Source organism: Thalassophryne amazonica, chromosome 18, assembly GCF_902500255.1.
Source record: "Thalassophryne amazonica chromosome 18, fThaAma1.1, whole genome shotgun sequence".
NCBI classification, from domain to species: Eukaryota; Metazoa; Chordata; class Actinopteri; order Batrachoidiformes; family Batrachoididae; genus Thalassophryne; species Thalassophryne amazonica.
Window position 1 is genome coordinate 29887621 of NC_047120.1, and position 19006 is coordinate 29906626.

Consider the following 19006-nt stretch of genomic DNA (forward strand, 5'->3'; position numbering starts at 1 on the left):
TTGTAACACTGAACTGTTGAATAGATCACTGTGCCAAGGAGGGAATCTCTTTAGGGTCAGTGACCCTATGGCCTTGTTTAGAGAAGTGTTTCATAAATGTTAAAAAATTCATATATTTGCAGTTTAGTTGAATAATAAATTGAATTTTGTCTCCTATTTGTTTTTGTCTATAAGCACATGCAATATCAATATCAGTGCTCAGATGACAGTAGCTTCTGGAAAAGGTGCAAGTTGCAATAAACTGTGATGCCAAGCGCTAAGGATACATGCTATCCAGTCACAGCAGATGAAACTTTTTTACTACTGAGCAAACATCATTGTTAGACTTTTTTAGGTTCAATGATTCCACGGCGTGTAGATGTTGTGGCATCAGTGACCCCATGGCCTTGGCGGAGCTTTGCACTCCTCATTTCATCAAAATTCCTTCAAAACTTTTTGAGTTATTCTGCTGACAAACACACAGACAGACAAACAAACAAACGCGACCGAAAACATTACCTCCTTGGCGGAGGTAATTATGGTGGAAAATAAGTACGTATTTGGTCAATAACAAACATTCAACTCAATACTTTGTAACATAATCTTTGTTGGCAATGACAGAGGTTAAACGTTTCCTGTAAGTCTTCACCAGTTTTGCACACACTGTAGCTGGTATTTTGGCCCATTCCTCCCTGCAGATCTCCTCTAGAGCAGTGATGTTGTGCTGACAATAGAGCAAACCAAAAAAACAGGGCAAACACGTTGGTCAAAGGTTAATAATTCATTTGTTTTACTTCATTTAAAAATTCCAAAATGTTTTCATTCAAAAGAAATCTCGTCAAATATGCAAATACATAAATGTCCCATCTTGTCCAGTACATGATTAGATGGATGGAACAGTTGGCCCAAAAGTGTTCTGACTTAAAGACAAGTGAGTAAAATCAGAATAAGAAAATAAAGAATAAATATTCAGACATCTCACTTTTGATCTCAGTTCCATCACTTTAAATGGCAGCAGTCTGGTGAAACTCACTTTGGATCAAAATACAGAAATCTAAATGTGCTGCAGCCGGACCCCTTCCATCATGAGACAAAGATGGAGACAAAAGCTCCATTCAAATCGCCACAGTCCGTTAACAGAGCATTTCCAACGACAAGAGGTCACATTCTTCCATCTTACTGCTAATAGCTGGAAATGAATGGTGGCAGCTGAGCCAGCTTCAGTCCTCGTCCACGTAATGAGGACGGCAGTTGCAAAATGTCCTGGAAGGACCTGTGAGGTTTAATGAATGATTCTGTCTCACAGCTTATTTCAGATCCTGTGAAAAGGCAATATCGGATCTTTAATCTGAAACAGGTTCTTGCAGTGGAAAAAAAGCAGAAGAAACACAAAATACATTGTCTGTAAAGAAGCTGTGATGCTCACTGTGCATCATCTACACATGAAGGGACTATTTTAAGGACAGTTGTAATAATAAAATGGGCATCCATGGTCATTCATATTCATGCTGAATTCAAAATTCATAAATCCAAAACACAGAATATGAATTATTACAGAACATAGAGTATGAATTATTCACATTTACTTGATTGTTTGTTGTTGCGTTGTATCTTGTCCATCCATTAGGTCTTCAGCTGTCGCTCCTTTGAAGAATCTGATCCAACAGTTTCTACAACAAGAACACAAATACTCAGGCAGCACTCACTGCTTAACTGGGTACATCAGTTTAGGTAAGGTACAGTAGTCCCATAGCCTGATGGCCGTAGGGGCGGTGGATGTTAGTATCCCACCATTTCCAGGGCACAACATATGAAGAGTGGTGCCCACCTCCTCTCCCTTCACACCCTTCACCTTCCCCAACTCTACAGAGAGTCAGATCCCCATTTGTTGCTGGGTTGACAGAATTTTCCCGTCATTGGTCTGTGCGAGATTCAAACCATTCGGCACCATAGTTGAACGCTCTAACTGCTCTGCTCTTCTTCTGACATTTGCTTTGTTTTCACTCAGTGTAAGTTTACATCCAGGTTTTGGACTTCTGTGTTCCCATGCCTTTACACTTGTACATGTAATTTTTCTTGGTTCTTTATAAGCACAGTAGAAATGCTCTTGAATTGCCAGATTGTCTATGTTCCACCTAGTTTTCTTGCATTTTATTCCCCAGTGCCTCCACAGTGTTTTGAATTACCTGTTGACCAACACTGCTGCCTTTTTTGACCCCCCGAGTTTTTGCCTGGCACTTAGAGGAAGTGTTTGCATGATGTGTTGTCACTCTGTGTAGTGACCATTGCATGTGCTTTGGATAACCTTTTGTTCTGCCTCTGAGATACACTACTGCTGATTTGGACTGATATATAGTGCACTGAAGTACTGCCTGGAAGACAGTTATTTGTTTGGTAGCTAAAATGCTTGGTGCTGGTTATCTCTGCTGGGACCATAAACCAGTTTTTTACTCACACTTTTATCGTTCTCTGCACTGGGGTCTTCGGTCAAGCCATGGCTGGGATTGGTTCCATAATAGGACAATCTACAACTTGACACACCTCATCTGATTTTCTCAAAAAGGTCTTCCCTGGCAAAATTGGGAAAACTTGTTTTATCCCAAGCTCGGTGAGCTCTCCACCTGTGCTTGGCTTGGGACAGCCTAGGAACAACATGGTACAACTCAATGTAACTTCTGATGAACTTGGTCTACAATCCTTCCTCAATTCTTGATATCTTTTCGATATTTTTTCTGTGCTCTGGGTGAATATTGGATGCCAAGGCTCCTCAAGCTGGCAGCAGGCCTATCTGAGCTGAATGAAAAGCATCTAAGGTCATCGCAAATGAGAACATGTTCAAAGATGGGACGTTTACCCAACCAGCAAGGAATGAAGCTACAACATTGCTCCATATGGTTGCTCCATAAGTAATGTTGTATTGATGTTTTAGCAAAGTGGACACAACGTTACTTCTGGAACAACCACATTGCAACCTCCCAGCAATGTTGCAGTTATGTTCCGTGCTAGCTGGATAACTGATCTTTCCTGAGTTGCGCTGATCTATGCCTTGACACAACCTGTGCGCACCTTGGCACACTGCCTGGGTTGAGGGGGCTCCGGGGAAGACCCAGGACACACTGAAGAGATTATATTTTCCAGGTGGCTTGGGAATGCCTTGGGATTCAATCTGCTTGGTCTGCTATCTCTGCAATCCAGACCCGGATAAGTTGCAGAAAATGAATGAATGCACACTTATTTTACAGAACTTATTGAGCCTTATGTGCCGCCACGGGTCATATGGACACAGGATCCAGGCTAGACTTGTGTTCCCAAGATGAAGAAAATATTGGCAGACTTTATAGCTGTTCTGTTGCTATTATAGTGCGGCAGATAACTGAAACAATCCTTCACATGGTGATACAACACCATTTGGACTATGTGACTGAATGTTATGGAGTGATTACAGCAAGAATGGTGACAAAGGTCAATTTCAGTTTGTACAGGGGCCAAAAGTTACAGTTGCTCCAATTTTGTAAAAAAAGTGGTGCAAATTACTGTTTGAGCTAATAGGATTATTAGGAACATTTTTGACTGTGTTGAATGTTTGGTCTCCAAATTAAAGGTCAAAAATGTGGACGTCCATTGGATTCTGTGACATGTGACTTATGTTACTCCGTAACGTGATAACTAAGCATGACACAAGTTGCAAACTATTTCTTCTTAAAACCCAATTAACTAAACCAATGATTTGCATAACTTTTTACCAGAATTGGAGCTACTTTATCTTTTGACTCCTGTACAAACTGAAATTGACCTTTGTCACCATTCTTGCTGTTTCTACCCCATAACTCCAGAACATTTACTTATAGATAGTCCAAACTATACTTTTTTGGACTCTTTATGACCAGACACAAAATGTGGTGTAGTTTTTGATATGATTAGAGAAACTTTCCATTTTGACCCCTGTGTAATTCTTCAATTGACCCCTACCTGGCCGCCTGTTGACAATTCAAGTGGCCAATTGGTTTTTTTCAAAAGAGTAACGTCTAAGGAGTACTTGTGCAAACTTTGGTGGTTGTACCACCATTTATAGGATTCCTGTGTCAACATTTAGTTTTCTGCTGCACTACTAGAGTGTCAGACTCTTTTTTTCTGTCCTCGATGTTTAGTGCATCAATAATGATGCTTATTTCACTATATTCACTATAAGCACTATATTCAGAGTGCCCTCAGATAAACAGGTGACAGGCGTCTCAGTGTTGAAAACCCCAACAATTGGAAAAGGCCAAACGGATGCCCATGTTTCACCTGGCTGTTGCAGATAGACGGTACTTTCCAGAGTCAGAGATGGACCAGCGCCTGCCTGGATGGTGTCCATTCAGGACTCCAAGCAGTTGGCAGGTCCAGTAATGTGGTGAATATGGTGGATGTGATAACATAAATTTATTATGACTATGAGTATGACACAGAAAAAGGAGCTGTCCCCTCACCCACACCGAGTCGGGTTCAAGATCCTGTCCTTGGAACTGCTGAACTGAACATGCTCCCCCCCACTTTTCTGTGTGATCCAGCATGGGTGTGGGTGGAGCAGCTGTGTGTGGGCATGTATTCTGTCTGAATGGTAACACTGCACCGTCACTCTGTCTTACTGAACACCCTTTTTGTTCCCATCAACACAATGAGACGTTTCATTTTCTGTCCGTAATGAGAGACAGAGTCCAAAACATCCAGTCACATCAGACTCCATTCTTTAGTGGGCGATCATTAACCACTGATCATACAAATATGCACATACAGAATCAAACTAATTACAAAATAAATATTTCACATGTTAAAAGTGACAAGGTCTGTATTCATCTTTTCTCACTAACCTCCAGAAATGAAGCAAGAGAAGCACATGTTTGGAAACACTGACATCTAGTGGATTATTACACTCATTATCCTGACATCTGAAATTAATCCACTGTAGAAATACCTGGAATTGGCCATTACTTGGATTTTTCATTGTTGTAGATCCGCAATTTTAGTCATGTTATGACAGGGCTTTAATGCTGTTATGGATTTTTAATAATTGAGAACAAGAAGCCCTGAATTGTCATAGCAACTGAAGGTTCCTTGAAAACACAGTAGGGGAAACAGCGGCACGATGACTCATGGGGCACAGTGAATCAGTAGCTATATCTGCAAAACTACATATATATTTGCAGCGGTTATGCCATTTTTTTTTTGCATAAAAATATCCCCCATATAAATTAGTGTTTTGTTTTTGGATACATTAAGGGTAAAACTAAGTGGCAAGTGAAGTCATTTTTTTCCTATCAAAAGTAAATTTTGTGTATGGAAGGTAATTTTTCACAACAGAGGAAAGGTGGCCCAACAAATTGTTATTAGTCCAAATGATGAGCATGTGTTATGCTTACTAAGGTTACCTCTAACCTTAGTGACATGAAATTTGGGGTTCCATAGGGGTCTGTCAGGCCCCCTGCTTTTTTCCCTTTATATAGCACCCCTTGGGCACGTATTGCTGCATTCTGGGATTACCTTTCACTGCTATGCTTATGATACTCAGTTATACATGCCGATAACTGCTGGTCATCTCATCCAGATAAAATAGAAGATTGCCTTGCATCAGTGAGAAGCTGGATGCCGAGAAACTTCATACTTTTAAACCCTGATAAGACTGAAATGATGGTTCTTGGTCCAGTAAGACATCGGCATCAATTTGACCAGTTAACGCTTAGCCTGGCCCATGTATCATACATCACACGGACAAAGTGAGGAACCATGGGGTAAATTTTTGATCCTACATCAGGGATGGGCAGCGAGGGCCGAGACACTGCATGTTTTCCTTGCAACCAATCACCTCAGCAGGTGGGTTGCTGATGAGCTTTTCCCCTGAACATAAACACCTGATCGTCAATTAAATCACCTGCTGAGGTGATTGGTAACAAGGAAAACCTGCAGTGTCTCGGCCCTTCATTGCACATGATTGCCCACCCCTGTCCTACATTGTCCTTTGGCATCCACATCAGAAATATTATGAGGACTGCTTTCTTCCACTTGCGAAATATAGGGAAGATTCGTCCCATCCTGTCTATGGCTGATGCAGAGACCCTGTTCCATGCATTTATCTCTTCTAGATTAGACTACTGCAATGTTGTATTTTCTGGTTTACCGCAGTCCAGCATTAGGGGTCTCCAATTGGTTCAAAATGCTGCTGCCAGACTTTTGACACAAAGCAGAGTTCGACTACATTACACCCATTTTGGCATCCCTTCAGTGGCTTCCTGTCCCAGTGAGGTCACATTTTAAGGTTCTGCTACTAGTCTATAAAATTGTTCATGGACTGACATCTCCCTACCTGGCTGACCTAATTCAACCTTACGTACCGGCCCAGGCTTTGCGTTCTAAGGGTGCAGGACTACTTTGTGTCCCTAGGGTGAATAAGAGGTCTGCGGGTCACAAAGCTTTCTCTTATCGTGCCCCTGTTCTGTGGAATGATCTCCCTGCGTCAATAAAACAGTCAGATTCTTATTTCAAGTCCAGACTTAAGACGCACTTATTTTCCCTTTCGTATGGCTAGCATACTGGCATAGTATAGCTCTACGCTTTTCACTCTTTTAATTCATTTTCTTAGAAAACGAGGCGTGCCGCAGCCTCAACTTTACCTATATTCTGGGTCTTTTAGTGAAGCTTAGGGCTAGTGGCCGGCGATCACCTTAGTATTTCCTGTTTTTCCTGTTTAATGCTGACAAATTATACTGTATTTCTTGTCTTTCTGATGCTTGATTCTGTTTTTCTCTCTGTTTAAGGTGCAGCTCCATCCAGAGATGGGTGTGGTATTTGTGCTGCAGACCCTCCTGTCCTGTGCACCAACAGCTTTTCCTGTACAGTACTGATCAGAATAATAGTAGTGCTATGTGACTAAAAAGGCACACTCTTAAGGCTATGAAATTGAGCTATTAGTAAAAAAAAGTAGAAAAGGGGGTGTTCACAATAATAGTAGTGTGGCATTCAGTCAGCGAGTTCGGCAATGTTGTGGAACAAACAGGTGTGAATTAGGTGTCCCCTATTTTAGGATGAAGCCAGCACCTGTTGAACATGCTTTTCTCTTTGAAAGCCTGAGGAAAATGGGACGTTCAAGACATTGTTCAGAAGAACAGCGTAGTTTGATTAAAAAGTTGATTGGAGAGGGGAAAACTTATACGCAGGTGCAAAAAATATAGGCTGTTCATCTACAATGATCTCCAATGCTTTAAAATGGACAAAAATAAATAAAAAAACAGAGACGCGTGAAAGAAAACAGAAAACAACCATCAAAATGGATAGAAGAATAACCAGAATGGCAAAGGCTCACCCATTGATCAGCTCCAGGATGATCAAAGACAGTCTGGAGTTACCTGTAAGTGCTGTGACAGTTAGAAGACGCCTGTGTGAAGCTAATTTATTTGCAAGAATCCCCCGTAAAGTCCCTCTGTTAAATAAAAGACGTGCAGAAGAGGTTACAATTTGCCAAAGAACACATCAACTGGCCTAAAGAGAAATGGAGGAATATTTTGTGGACTGATGAGAGTAAAACTGTTCTTTTTGGGTCCAAGGGCCGCAAACAGTTTGTGAGACGACCCCCAAACTCTGAATTCAAGCCACAGTTCACAGTGAAGACAGTGAAGCATGGTGGTGCAAGCATCATGATATGGGCATGTTTCTCCTACTATGGTGTTGGGCCTATATATCACATACCAGGTATCATGGATCAGTTTGGATATGTCAAAATACTTGAAGAGGTCATGTTGCCTTATGCTGAAGAGGACATGCCCTTGAAATGGGTGTTTCAACAAGACAATGACCCCAAACACACTAGTAAACGAGCAAAATCTTGGTTCCAAACCAACAAAATTAATGCCTTGCAGATGTGAAGAAATCATGAAAAACTGTGGTTATACAACTAAATACTAGTTTAGTGATTCACAGGATTGCTAAAAAAGCAGTTTGAACATAACAGTTTTGAATTTGTAGCATCAACAGCAGATGCTACTATTATTGTGAACACCCCCTTTTCTACTGCTTGGTCTTGGTGGATTTGTGAGAATCTACTGAATCTACTGGTACCTTGTTTCCCATGTAACAATAAGAAATATACTCAAAACCTGGATTAATCTGTTTAGTCACATAGCACTATTATTATTCTGAACACTACTGTATATTCGTTTTGTGAATTGTTCTGTAATTTATGTTTGTAGCATGGCCCAAGCAGAGGGTCATCCCCTTGAGTGTGGTCTGGTTGAGGTTTCTTCCTCAGAGGGAGTTTTTCCTTACCACTGTTGCTCTGGGGGTTAGTAAGGTTAGACCTTACTTGTGTGAAGCGCCTCGAGGCAACTTTGTTGTGATTTGGCACTATATAAACAAAAATAAATTGAAATTGAAGTTGTTATGTCTTCTCCAAACTATCAGCTACTTGATAACATGACTTGTGTGTCACATGCACCTGGGGCACAGTGAATCGGGACACAGTGAATCAGTCTAGAAAGTGATTTACTAAGCCCTAGTATCAAGTGGATGACAAATATTACTTGTTGAAGCTAATGCATTTATTTTTCCATGAATTATTTCTATAATATGTGTATATAAACAACTGTTTTCACGTTTGACCAGAATTTATGACAGTTGTATTTATAATAGTTTCTAAAGGACTTACATCACTATATAAGACACTCACACATTACATAGCTGGTTTGCTGGATTATAGTTTGTATATGCATTAGCATATACGAGGTCTGTGAGAAAAGAATCCGACCTTTTTATTTCATGCAAAAAATATATGGATTGGATTCATATGTTTTTACGTCAGCCAAGCTTGAACCTTCGTGCGCATGCGTGAGTTTTTCCACGCCTGTCGGTTGCGTCATTCACCTGTGGGCAGTCTTTGAGTGAGCACTGGTCCACCCCTCTCATTGTTGTTTCATTGCGAGGAAATGGCGGAATGATTTGGGCTTTTTTTTCCATCAGAATTTTTTCAGAAACTGTTAGAGACAGGCAGCTGGAAGCCATTCGAAAAATTTATCTGGCTTTCGGTGAAAATTTTACGGGCTTCACAGAGAATAAGGAGTGTTACTACAGCTTTAAGGACGGCCCACAATGGCGCACGGAGCACCGCGCTCCGAGCCGCCATCGAGAGGCAGAAACCACCACATCATTTCTAAACAGATCGCTGTGTGGAGCTGGGACCGTCGTGTGAAATTTCTCTGGTTATCACAAGAGCTGGACATCAGCCATTTTCCGGCAGATTTCACTTTTAACAAGAGATTTTGTCATGGAAAGCTGTGCGGAGGCTTCGCGCGTCACGACCGATTCGCTGATGGAGCGAGACAAAGGAACACCTCCGTTTCGGAGTGCCAGAGGACAAGTTGGGACATGCCTATCTCGGCTTTCAGTGCTTACCAGTCAAGTGAGTATAAGAGAAATTGTGGAGAGCTGGGCTTGTCCCAACTTGTCCTTTAACACTCCGAAACGGAGGTGTTCCTTTGTCTCGCTCCATCAGCGAATCGGTCGTGACGCGTGAAGCCTCCACACGGCTTTTCATGACAAAATCTCTTGTTAAAAGTCAGAAAATGGCTGATGTCCAGCTCTTGTGATAACCAGAGAAATTGCACACGACGGTTCCGGCTCCACACAGTGATCCGTTTAGAAATGATGTGGTGGTTTCTGCCTCTCGATGGCGGCTCGGAGCACGGCGCACCGTGCGCCATTGTGGGCAGTCCTTAAAGCTGTAGTAACACTCCTTATTCTCTGTGAAGCCCGTAAAATTTTCACCGAAAGCCAGATAAATTTTTCGAATGGTTTCCAGCTGCCTGTCTCTAACAGTTTCTGAAAAAATTCTGATGGAGAAAAAGCCCAAATCATTCCGCCATTTCCTCACAATGAAACAACGACGAGAGGGGTGGACCAGTGCTCACTCAAAGACGGCCCACAGGCGAATGATGCAACCGACAGGCGTGGAAAAGCTCACGCATACGCACGAGGGTTCAAGCTTGGCTGACGTAAAAATATATTAATCAAATCCATATATTTTTTGCATAAAATAAAAAGGTCGGATTCTTTTCTCACAGACCTCGTATTTAATAATTTTGAAGAAATCTTTATAATCATGTGTTTTGTCATTATATTCTAAGTTGATTCACTGTGCCCCGGACACTGATTCACTCTGCTCAGTGAATTAGTGTCCGGGGCACAGTGAATCAGAAATTTTAAAATCGATTTTAAACACCTGTAAATTACACTTGGGGAGAAATAAATAACACAGCCTTATAAACAATAACTTGCTGTATTAAATCTACAATAGAATGACCTAAACCTATGCACAATGTGTTTATTTTATTACAAATATTTGTAATAAAATAATCACAAAGGAGCCATTTAGTTATGCTAACATTAGGAGTTACCATCGCTATGAAATACTCTAGTCTTGGTCACATCAGTCACAGTTTAAAAATAAACTTAAAACCTATAAATACATAAAAACAAAACTTCTTCTTTATGTTTATTGGTGAATCGCAAACCAGCTTTCGAGGGGCACACTGCCACCTATGGTATCAGATTGTGTGGAATCATGGCCTTGAGCATTCAAAGTTAATACAATACAGAACATGGAACAATAAAATGAGAAGTAATCACAGCCTAAAACCACAACACTGATGAACTGATTCCGATGATGAGATTAATTATTTTATTTATTTTTAAAAAGTTTAAAATTTGGTAACCACTCTTCACCTGGGCCAGTATGGGTACCTCTGCTAGTAGTAGTATTAATACTACTACTAATGAAGAATAAATGATAAGTGATGTAGTAATTAGCCAAAACAATGAAGTGGTATTTCTCCAGAGAGACCTTGTACCAAAGCTATCATTTTAAGTCGGTGACTATCATCCGAGTCACACAGTGTATCGTACAATTTGAAGTACTGGGACTTCAAATTCAATTTTGAAGTACTGGGAAGATTTTGACCTGTACTTAAAAGGAGGTCTGGTCATGCTTCAGGTGTGTTGGTGGTGCACTCAAATGGCAGCAGAAAGAGATTGTACTGTAACCAAGAAACACTTGGTCAAGAGTTTTTCTGTTTGGAACATGCTGCAATATTAGTCATGGACTCATGGGTAGCATTTCTGGTGTTCGATTCCAGTCTCTGGTTAGTCGGTTTGAAAGTATTTTCCATGTATTATGATCCTGGTTCATTCACTGTACTCAGTGTGCTTCCTGCATATTAGTTATTCTCTCCCCTGTGCTCTGATCCTCTGCTTGTGTTTGCTGATAACGCTTCTGCTGCTTGCTCTCAGGATACTGTCACCGGTTGGCCTAATCTCCCGTCTTCCAGACCTCGCTCAAGTAAATGGACCTACAATGGACTGGTGTCCTGTCTGGGGGAGGGGAGAGGGGTGAGTCAGAGGACATCTTCATCTATAGGAAGGGTTGCATGTTATTCAAGGAGAAATTGGTTCAACTTTGGGCAAAACTGGAAAAAAGCCAAGAAACTGTGTCTCAGTCAGGGGCTGCATCCTTCGAAGGCTGCTTTCTAGGAAAATCTAGCCTTCCGAGACAGTGGAGGTGAAACCAACCATTCTGAAATGAGATGGTCTAGCTTATCCCAACCCCCATGTCACCTAGGTACCACGTCAGTGGCATGTGACAAGCTAGGGTAACAAGCATAACCTACAATTTAGTAATCATTTTTCAATACTATTTATACTTTACTGATAAGCATTATTTATTTATAAATTGTACATTATGTTTGACATTGCTTGACATTGTGCTTTTGTTTTTTTTAATTTACCAACTGTTGACTGATGGGATTTTTTGGGCTGTAAAGGAAATGCCTGTTGTACGAGGTCTGTTAGAAAACTATCCGACCTTTTTTAAAGACGTGCGGAGGAATTTGCGCGTTGGGACGGAGCCGCTAATGACGCGGGACAAAAGCAACGCCGTGATGAAGCCTCACAGGACATGTTGTGGCATGTCCAGCTCGTCCACAATTTCTCGGATAGTCACACGACTGAAAAGCCACCGAAAGCCGTCTGAATCTTTCGAATGGTGCAAGAGCTGGGCATGTTACAACATGTCCTGTGAGACCAACATGGAGGTGCTTTTGTCCCGCGCCATTAGCGGCTCCGTGGCGAATTCCTCCGCTCCTCTTTCCATGACAAAAACTCCTGTAACAGTGGAATGTGCCGAAAAAGTGCTATGTCCACCTCTTCTGCCATTTCTGTAGTAGTCAGACGATGTCCCGGATCAACACAGCGTTCAGTTTGGAAATGATGTGGTCGTTTCAGCCTGTCGATCGCCGCTCGGAGCGCGGCGCGCCCTCCGCCATTGTGCGCCGTCTTTAAACCGGTTGTAACACTCCCTAATCTGTGTGATCCCCATAGAATCATCCCTGAAAGCCGTGTGAATCTTCCGAATGGTTTCCACCTGGCTGTCTCTCACAATTTCTGGAAAGATTTGATGCAGTAAAGCTCCAAATCGTTCAGACATTTTCCTCACAATAAAAATCCAACGAGAGGGCTGGACCATTGCTCACTCAAAGCGTGCTCACAGGTGAATGACGCAACCGACAGGTGTGAAAAAACTCACACATGCGCACGAAGGTTCAAGCTTGGCTGATGCAAGTGCACATGATTCAAATCCATATGGTTTTTGCAAAAACTAAAAAGGTCGGATAGTTTTCTAACAGACCTCGTATCCTTCGTTTCTGGGGGAAATAAGGCTGCATTCCAGGGAGCCTTCAGCATTGTTGCACCACTATGACAAATGCAGCCTCCGAAGGATGCAGCCCCTGAACTGAGACACAGCCATGCTTTTTGGAATCAGTGATTTATGAAGAATTAATTTTCAAAACATGTAAGGCATAGGTGATGACCTCTAGTACCCATATTAGTTCTACAAAAACTCCAGGGACAGAAGACCTTCAATGTGGTGGACAATATAACATCCCTTGAACCATTGTGTGATTGCGATTGACATTAATATCACAAAACTGAAGGTTTTTGGATAATTATCCAAACTTCATGCTCCTGTGTCAGATTCACTGTCAGTGTTTTTAATTAACTATAACAAAGTTCAAATTTAAATCTCCATCCTCACACCACAAAACAAGAACAAGCCCGTTAGTGGTCTCCATTAACGCAAAATGTTTCACCCTTTGCCAGGTTTAATTGAGCCTGTAGGAGAAAAGGTGTGTTATTACTTGCTCAATTGCCTGTGGGTCACATACACAATTAATGTTCTGTTCAGTGTCTCATGTAAGCACTTGTTAGTGCCGTGGCTCACCATTTTCCACTTATTTTATTTATTTATTTATTTTTTACTTATTTATATTATTTATTACTAACCCTGGGGTTTTATTTTCAGGGATTTTGCAGTTCAGTATTTTAATTCAGTGCATTTTTTTCAACCTCGGCGAGATCAAAACAAGTGCGTTTTGTGGAAGAAACGAACAGCGGAGCAGGATTCTACAAATAATATTCACTTTAGAAAATAGAAATGTTAAAAATTACCTTTCCGAAAAGCTGAACTCGCTGTCTGTTGGTTGTATGGACTTCCCTCTTCTTCTCTTCCTCTTTTTTCTTCTTCACCTCTGGAATCGTGCTGTATTAAATAAAGTCATGTTGTTGATTTTTTTTCACTAATCATATTGAGCAGAATTGTTTTAATTGACCTTTTATAGTAACGTGTAGTCGGGATTTCATGTTAAACATCCTCGAAGTCCCACCTGCGCTGATTTTTCCCACTCAAAGCAAGATTTAAGCCTAAAAGAAACCACCCACGTAGACCAGCAGTCCATCGTCGTCTATCACTGATAGATGATGGCCTACACTGCAGACTCTATTAAAGGCACTTCTGCAAGGTCCTTAATACCCAAGTTTCTCCCGGTGTGCATGTGCAAGTGTGTGCGTGAAGGGGTGAAAAATGGGAATACGGTACAGTCCATTTACCATCTCCCAAAAAGTAGCCACCTAGATCGTGCAGACAGTCTTGCTACTTGGCCACAGTGTCATAGCTGACAATCCCTGACAACTGAAGCAGTGTACACCTCATCTGAGTCTCCATAACTGTTCATCTGACACAAAGTCATTCCAGAGGTACACAAGGATTTTCCAAACCCATACCAGAGACATCCAATGATTACCATCAGTTATGGAATTACAACCATACCTTAAGCCTGAAAGCACCAAGACCCTGAACACTTTGAGTTTTGTTCTTGCCCAGAGATATCAGGATCACTAAACACCTCTGTCCACATAAACACCATCTTTCAGGCCATCACAAGAAGCCTGGAGCTTACTATGGATCCAGGACCGTGGCAAACCAAGAGGCTCAGATAGCTCATTCAGCTTCTCAAACAATGCAATCAGGGTATCCACTGATTCCATAAAGATCGCAGCATTATCCGCAAAGTCAAGGTCAAGAGAAATTTCGTCACCACCAAGGTCAAATTCTAATCCAATTACATTTGTTCTGCAAATCTGATTGGATCATCATGTAAGATTTCAGACCATAAAATATCACGTTGACAGTGGCAAAATATTCAACCGTTTCACATTTGATGTATTATTCTGCACCATGACCGTATTGCTACGCAGATGTCAATAATGGCACTGTCAGCTGAGAGCGAGACAAACTAGTACAGCAATGACGATGCCGAAATGCGTGGATTTAAGCTACCATACGAAAATATTTATGTGGATTCTGATATAGAATAAATCAGTGTAGCTGACGAGATGGAGAAATCTGTGGGTCTGCTCACAGAATTTCCAGTTTGGCATGAAGACGCTGTTGCTACGGTAAGCTTTGACGAGTCCACCACACCCTTTCACAACAATTCGGAAAGTGGCCAGTATAAACCAAATAAACAAAATGAACCATCCAAACGATGGAATTAGTTTGGAACTTTCTTGAAAACTTTATCTCTTACTACGCACTGTGGGTGCTGTGCAGTATGACGTCTTCGCAATGAATTCTGGCATCCATCAGGGATGTGTACAGGTGCTGCGTAGAGTCATGGAGCCCATTAAATTTAGGGAATAACCCCCTTGTGTCTGATGATTTGTGGACGTTAATGCTGGATTACGGTAAAACTCCTTTTTAGACCTCAGTTTGCGACCATAAAATCCAGCATTAACTCCGCAAATCATCAGACACAACAAGGTTATTCCCAAAATTGAATGGGCTCCATGACTCTATGCAGCACCTGTACACATCTCTGATGGATGCCAGAATTCATTGCGAAGAAGTCATACTGCACAGCGTCCACAGTGTGTAGGAAGAAATAAAGTTTTCAAAAACTTTTTAAAGATCCTGTGAATCTAAAACACTGTTTCCAAAATTACCCAAGGCCCAGAAATTTGAAATGCATGGAGGCATCAGGCAAGATCATTCACTTAGACATTATTCACCGCTGCACTGCTCTATATACAACACTGTTTACTCCACATGTCGCCAGATCCAACACCTCAGTATAACACCTCCTCCTCATCAATAAGTGGATCTGCCAGGAAGAAAAACAAAGTGGCCAAGGTAGAAAATCCTCAGGAGCAGCAGAGGAGGTGCGACTGATCCAGGATGTGCTTTCTTATGGGAAACAGATCCAGATGATCAGGATCAGTGCTTCTCAAAGAAGAGGGAGATGGAACTCACCGCTTTGTTATAAGCTGCGTCTCTTTCCCAGTGCTGGCTTCAAATGTGAGTTTCCTCAAGTTATCTGGAAAAGATTAATGTGTGCAAGTTCAGTATCAGTTAATGCAAAGGATTGAAAGTCTGTTGACTGTGGAGCACACGTAAAGCTCCAAGAAAATTATCAAATAAACCAATGCTTAAATTTTCTTTTTTAAGTGAAATCACTGGAACCTTCACTTATTAGTGCTGTAACTTCTTACTATAGCCAGTAGAGGGCAGCAAGAACCGTAAAACCCCTGTTGGTTCTTTGAAACCTGTTGTTTGTTGTCAGGTGAAGCTTTTCACAATAAAGGAAATCTCATCATACAAAACTTTGTTCGTCATGTTTCTAGTTAATTACAGCCCTGCAATCTTTCTGAAACTGCAGAGTGTAGATTTAATTAGCAGTTACTGTCATTATTTATTCATCGTAATTAAAGTTCACCTATGAATTTCATAGTCTGTAAGAGGTGTGAAAAAATATGACCTAAATTTTCCACATGTCAAAGCAATCACTTCTAATTCATTGTATTGTCCTATTAAGTTCAAAATAAAAAAAATCAATATATAAATTATATAAACTGCAAAAAATATATGGAAGGAAAATAATGATGGTAATAATAATAATAATCATAATAATAATAATAATAATAATCACCATTATTATTACATATAATTATTGTAATATATTATAGTAATATATTATTATGTAATAATATGTTCTTTCTTCTTCTTATTATTATTATTATCATTATCATCATCATTATTATATATGTTTCCCAAAGCAAAAGATGATGTCCTCAAGTGTCTCATTTTGTCCACAAACCAAACTTCTGTTTGTTTACTGTCAAGAGAGGAGGAAAGAAAGCAGTAATTTAAAAACATACATAATCACATAAAAGCAGATGAAATCACAGAATTTGCACTCTGTTAATTGACTATCAAAATAGTTGGTGTTGAATTTAATAATTATTTGATTAATTGATTAATCTTTGCAGCTCTATTATCCAAGACTTCAAAACCAAAGATATTATACACTCAACAAAAATATAAACGCAACACTTTTGGTTTTGCTCCCATTTTGTATGAGATGAACTCATACTTTTTCCACATACACAATATCACCATTTCCCTCAAATATTGTTCACAAACCAGTCTAAATCTGTGATAGTGAGCACTTCTCCTTTGATGAGATAATCCATCCCACCTCACAGGTGTGCCATATCAAGATGCTGATTAGACACCATGATTAGTGCACAGGTGTGCCTTAGACTGTCCACAATAAAAGGCCACTCTGAAAGGTGCAGTTTTGTTTTATTGGGGGGGGGATACCAGTCAGTATCTGGTGTGACCACCATTTGCCTCATGCAGTGCAACACATCTCCTTCGTACAGAGTTGATCAGGTTGTCAATTGTGGCCTGTGGAATGTTGGTCCACTCCTCTTTAATGGCTGTGTGAAGTTGCTGGATATTGGCAGGAACTGGTACACACTGTCGTATACGCCAGTCCAGAGCATCCCAAACATGCTCAATCTGTTGTGTGGGCCGCCAGAAGAGGAGGTACTGCTGGCCCACCACCACCAGAGGGCACCCTGCCTGGAGTGCGGGCTCCAGGCACCAGAGGGCGCTGCCGCCTAACAGGAGTAGCCAGGGTGACAGCTGACGCTCATCACCTATGACAGCTGTCACCACTCATCTGATCAGCATCAGTATATCAGCAAGACGTCATCTCCACCTCTTTGCCGAGATATCGCTCTACCAAGGAGGTAATGTACTCAGCCAATTGTGTTATCGTCTGACAATAATACTTTGTTGCTTGTGTGTAGGACAGCTGGAGACTGTATTGGACTTTATTGGATAAGTACTCACATTCCTACACTACAGTATTTTTCTGACGAGAGGTGGAGGTGGTGTTTCCACCCTACGTGCTGCTGGGTGCAGACGCACCCACATCTGACTGTTTCTGTTCCTCGCCAGCAGTACCGGATCCGACGAGCGGAGGCAGTGGCCACCTGGGAGTTCGGGACTTGGCGGCTCCAGTATTCCCGGGGTTCGGTGGCGGAGGAAATCGGGTGGTTCCGGTTCGACTTGGACAGACGTCTCCTATCTTCGAGCCTGCCCACACAACACCGTTGGAATTCGGCTTATTCTTGGACATTGTAAACAGTTGTGTTTGTTGTGCGCGTTTCACAACAGTAAAGCATTGTTATTTGACTTCCTCCATTGTCCGTTCATTTGCGCCCCCTGTTGTGGGTCCGTGTTCCTACACTTTCCCAACACAATGGGTGACATGTCCGGTGAGTATGCCGGCCATGCAAGAACTGGGACATTTTCAGCTTCCAAGAATTGTGTACAGATCCTTGCAACATGGGGCCATGCATTATCCTGCTGCAACATGAGGTGATGTTCTTGGATGTATGGCACAACAATGGGCCTCAGGATCTTGTCACGGTATCTCTGTCCATTCAAAATGCCATCAATAAAATGCACCTGTGTTCTTCGTCCATAACAGACGCCTGCCCATACCATAACCCCACTGCCACCATGGGCCACTCGATCCACAACATTGACATCAGAAAACCGCTCACCCACACGACGCCACACACGCTGTCTGCCATCTGCCCTGAACAGTGTGAACCGGGATTCATCCGTGAAGAGAACACCTCTCCAACGTGCCAAACGCCAGTGAATGTGAGCATTTGCCCACTCAAGTCAGTTACGACGACGAACTGGAGTCAGGTCGAGACCCCGATGAGGACGACGAGCATGCAGATGAGCTTCCCTCAGACGGTTTCTGACAGTTTGTGCAGAAATTCTTTGGTTATGCAAACCGATTGTTTCAGCAGCTGTCCGAGTGGCTGGTCTCAGACGATCTTGGAGGTGAACATGCTGGATGTGGAGGTCCTGGGCTGGTGTGGTTACACGTGGTCTGCGGTTGTGAGGCTGGTTGGATGTACTGCCAAATTCTCTGAAACGCCTTTGGAGACGGCTTATGGTAGAGAAATGAACATTCAATACACAAGCAACAGCTCTGGTTGACATTCCTGCTGTCAGCATGCCAACTGCACGCTCCCTCAAATCTTGCGACATCTGTGGCATTGTGCTGTGTGATAAAACTGCACCTTTCAGAGTGGCCTTTTATTGTGGACAGTCTAAGGCACACCTGTGCACTAATCATGGTGTCTAATCAGCATCTTGATATGGCACACCTGTGAGGTGGGATGGATTATCTCAGCAAAGGAGAAGTGCTCACTATCACAGATTTAGACTGAAATTAGTTTGACGCATGACAGTTTATAAATAAACATACAAGTTAAACATTCAAAATATTAAACAGTGCTCCTA

At 41.7% G+C, this 19006-nt stretch overlaps 1 protein-coding gene across 3 annotated transcripts in view; it reads right to left on the reverse strand.

Moving 5' to 3' along the window:
• Window positions 1–745: 745 nt before the first annotated feature.
• Window positions 746–19006, reverse strand: part of c18h10orf90 (chromosome 18 C10orf90 homolog) — a 56095-nt gene continuing 37834 nt past the window's right edge. The window contains exons 8-11 of one of the 3 annotated variants that reach the window (XM_034193902.1): window positions 15644–15707; window positions 13504–13594; window positions 1566–1649; window positions 746–1298 (exon numbers count right to left, since the gene is read on the reverse strand). In XM_034193902.1, coding sequence (XP_034049793.1) covers window positions 1611–1649; window positions 13504–13594; window positions 15644–15707 — 194 coding nt within the window. In that variant the 3' untranslated portion in view covers window positions 746–1298; window positions 1566–1610. Of the gene's footprint in view, window positions 1650–13503; window positions 13595–15643; window positions 15708–19006 lie in introns of those variants that run through there. The other 2 variants (XM_034193901.1, XR_004566486.1) reach the window with 2 other exon arrangements.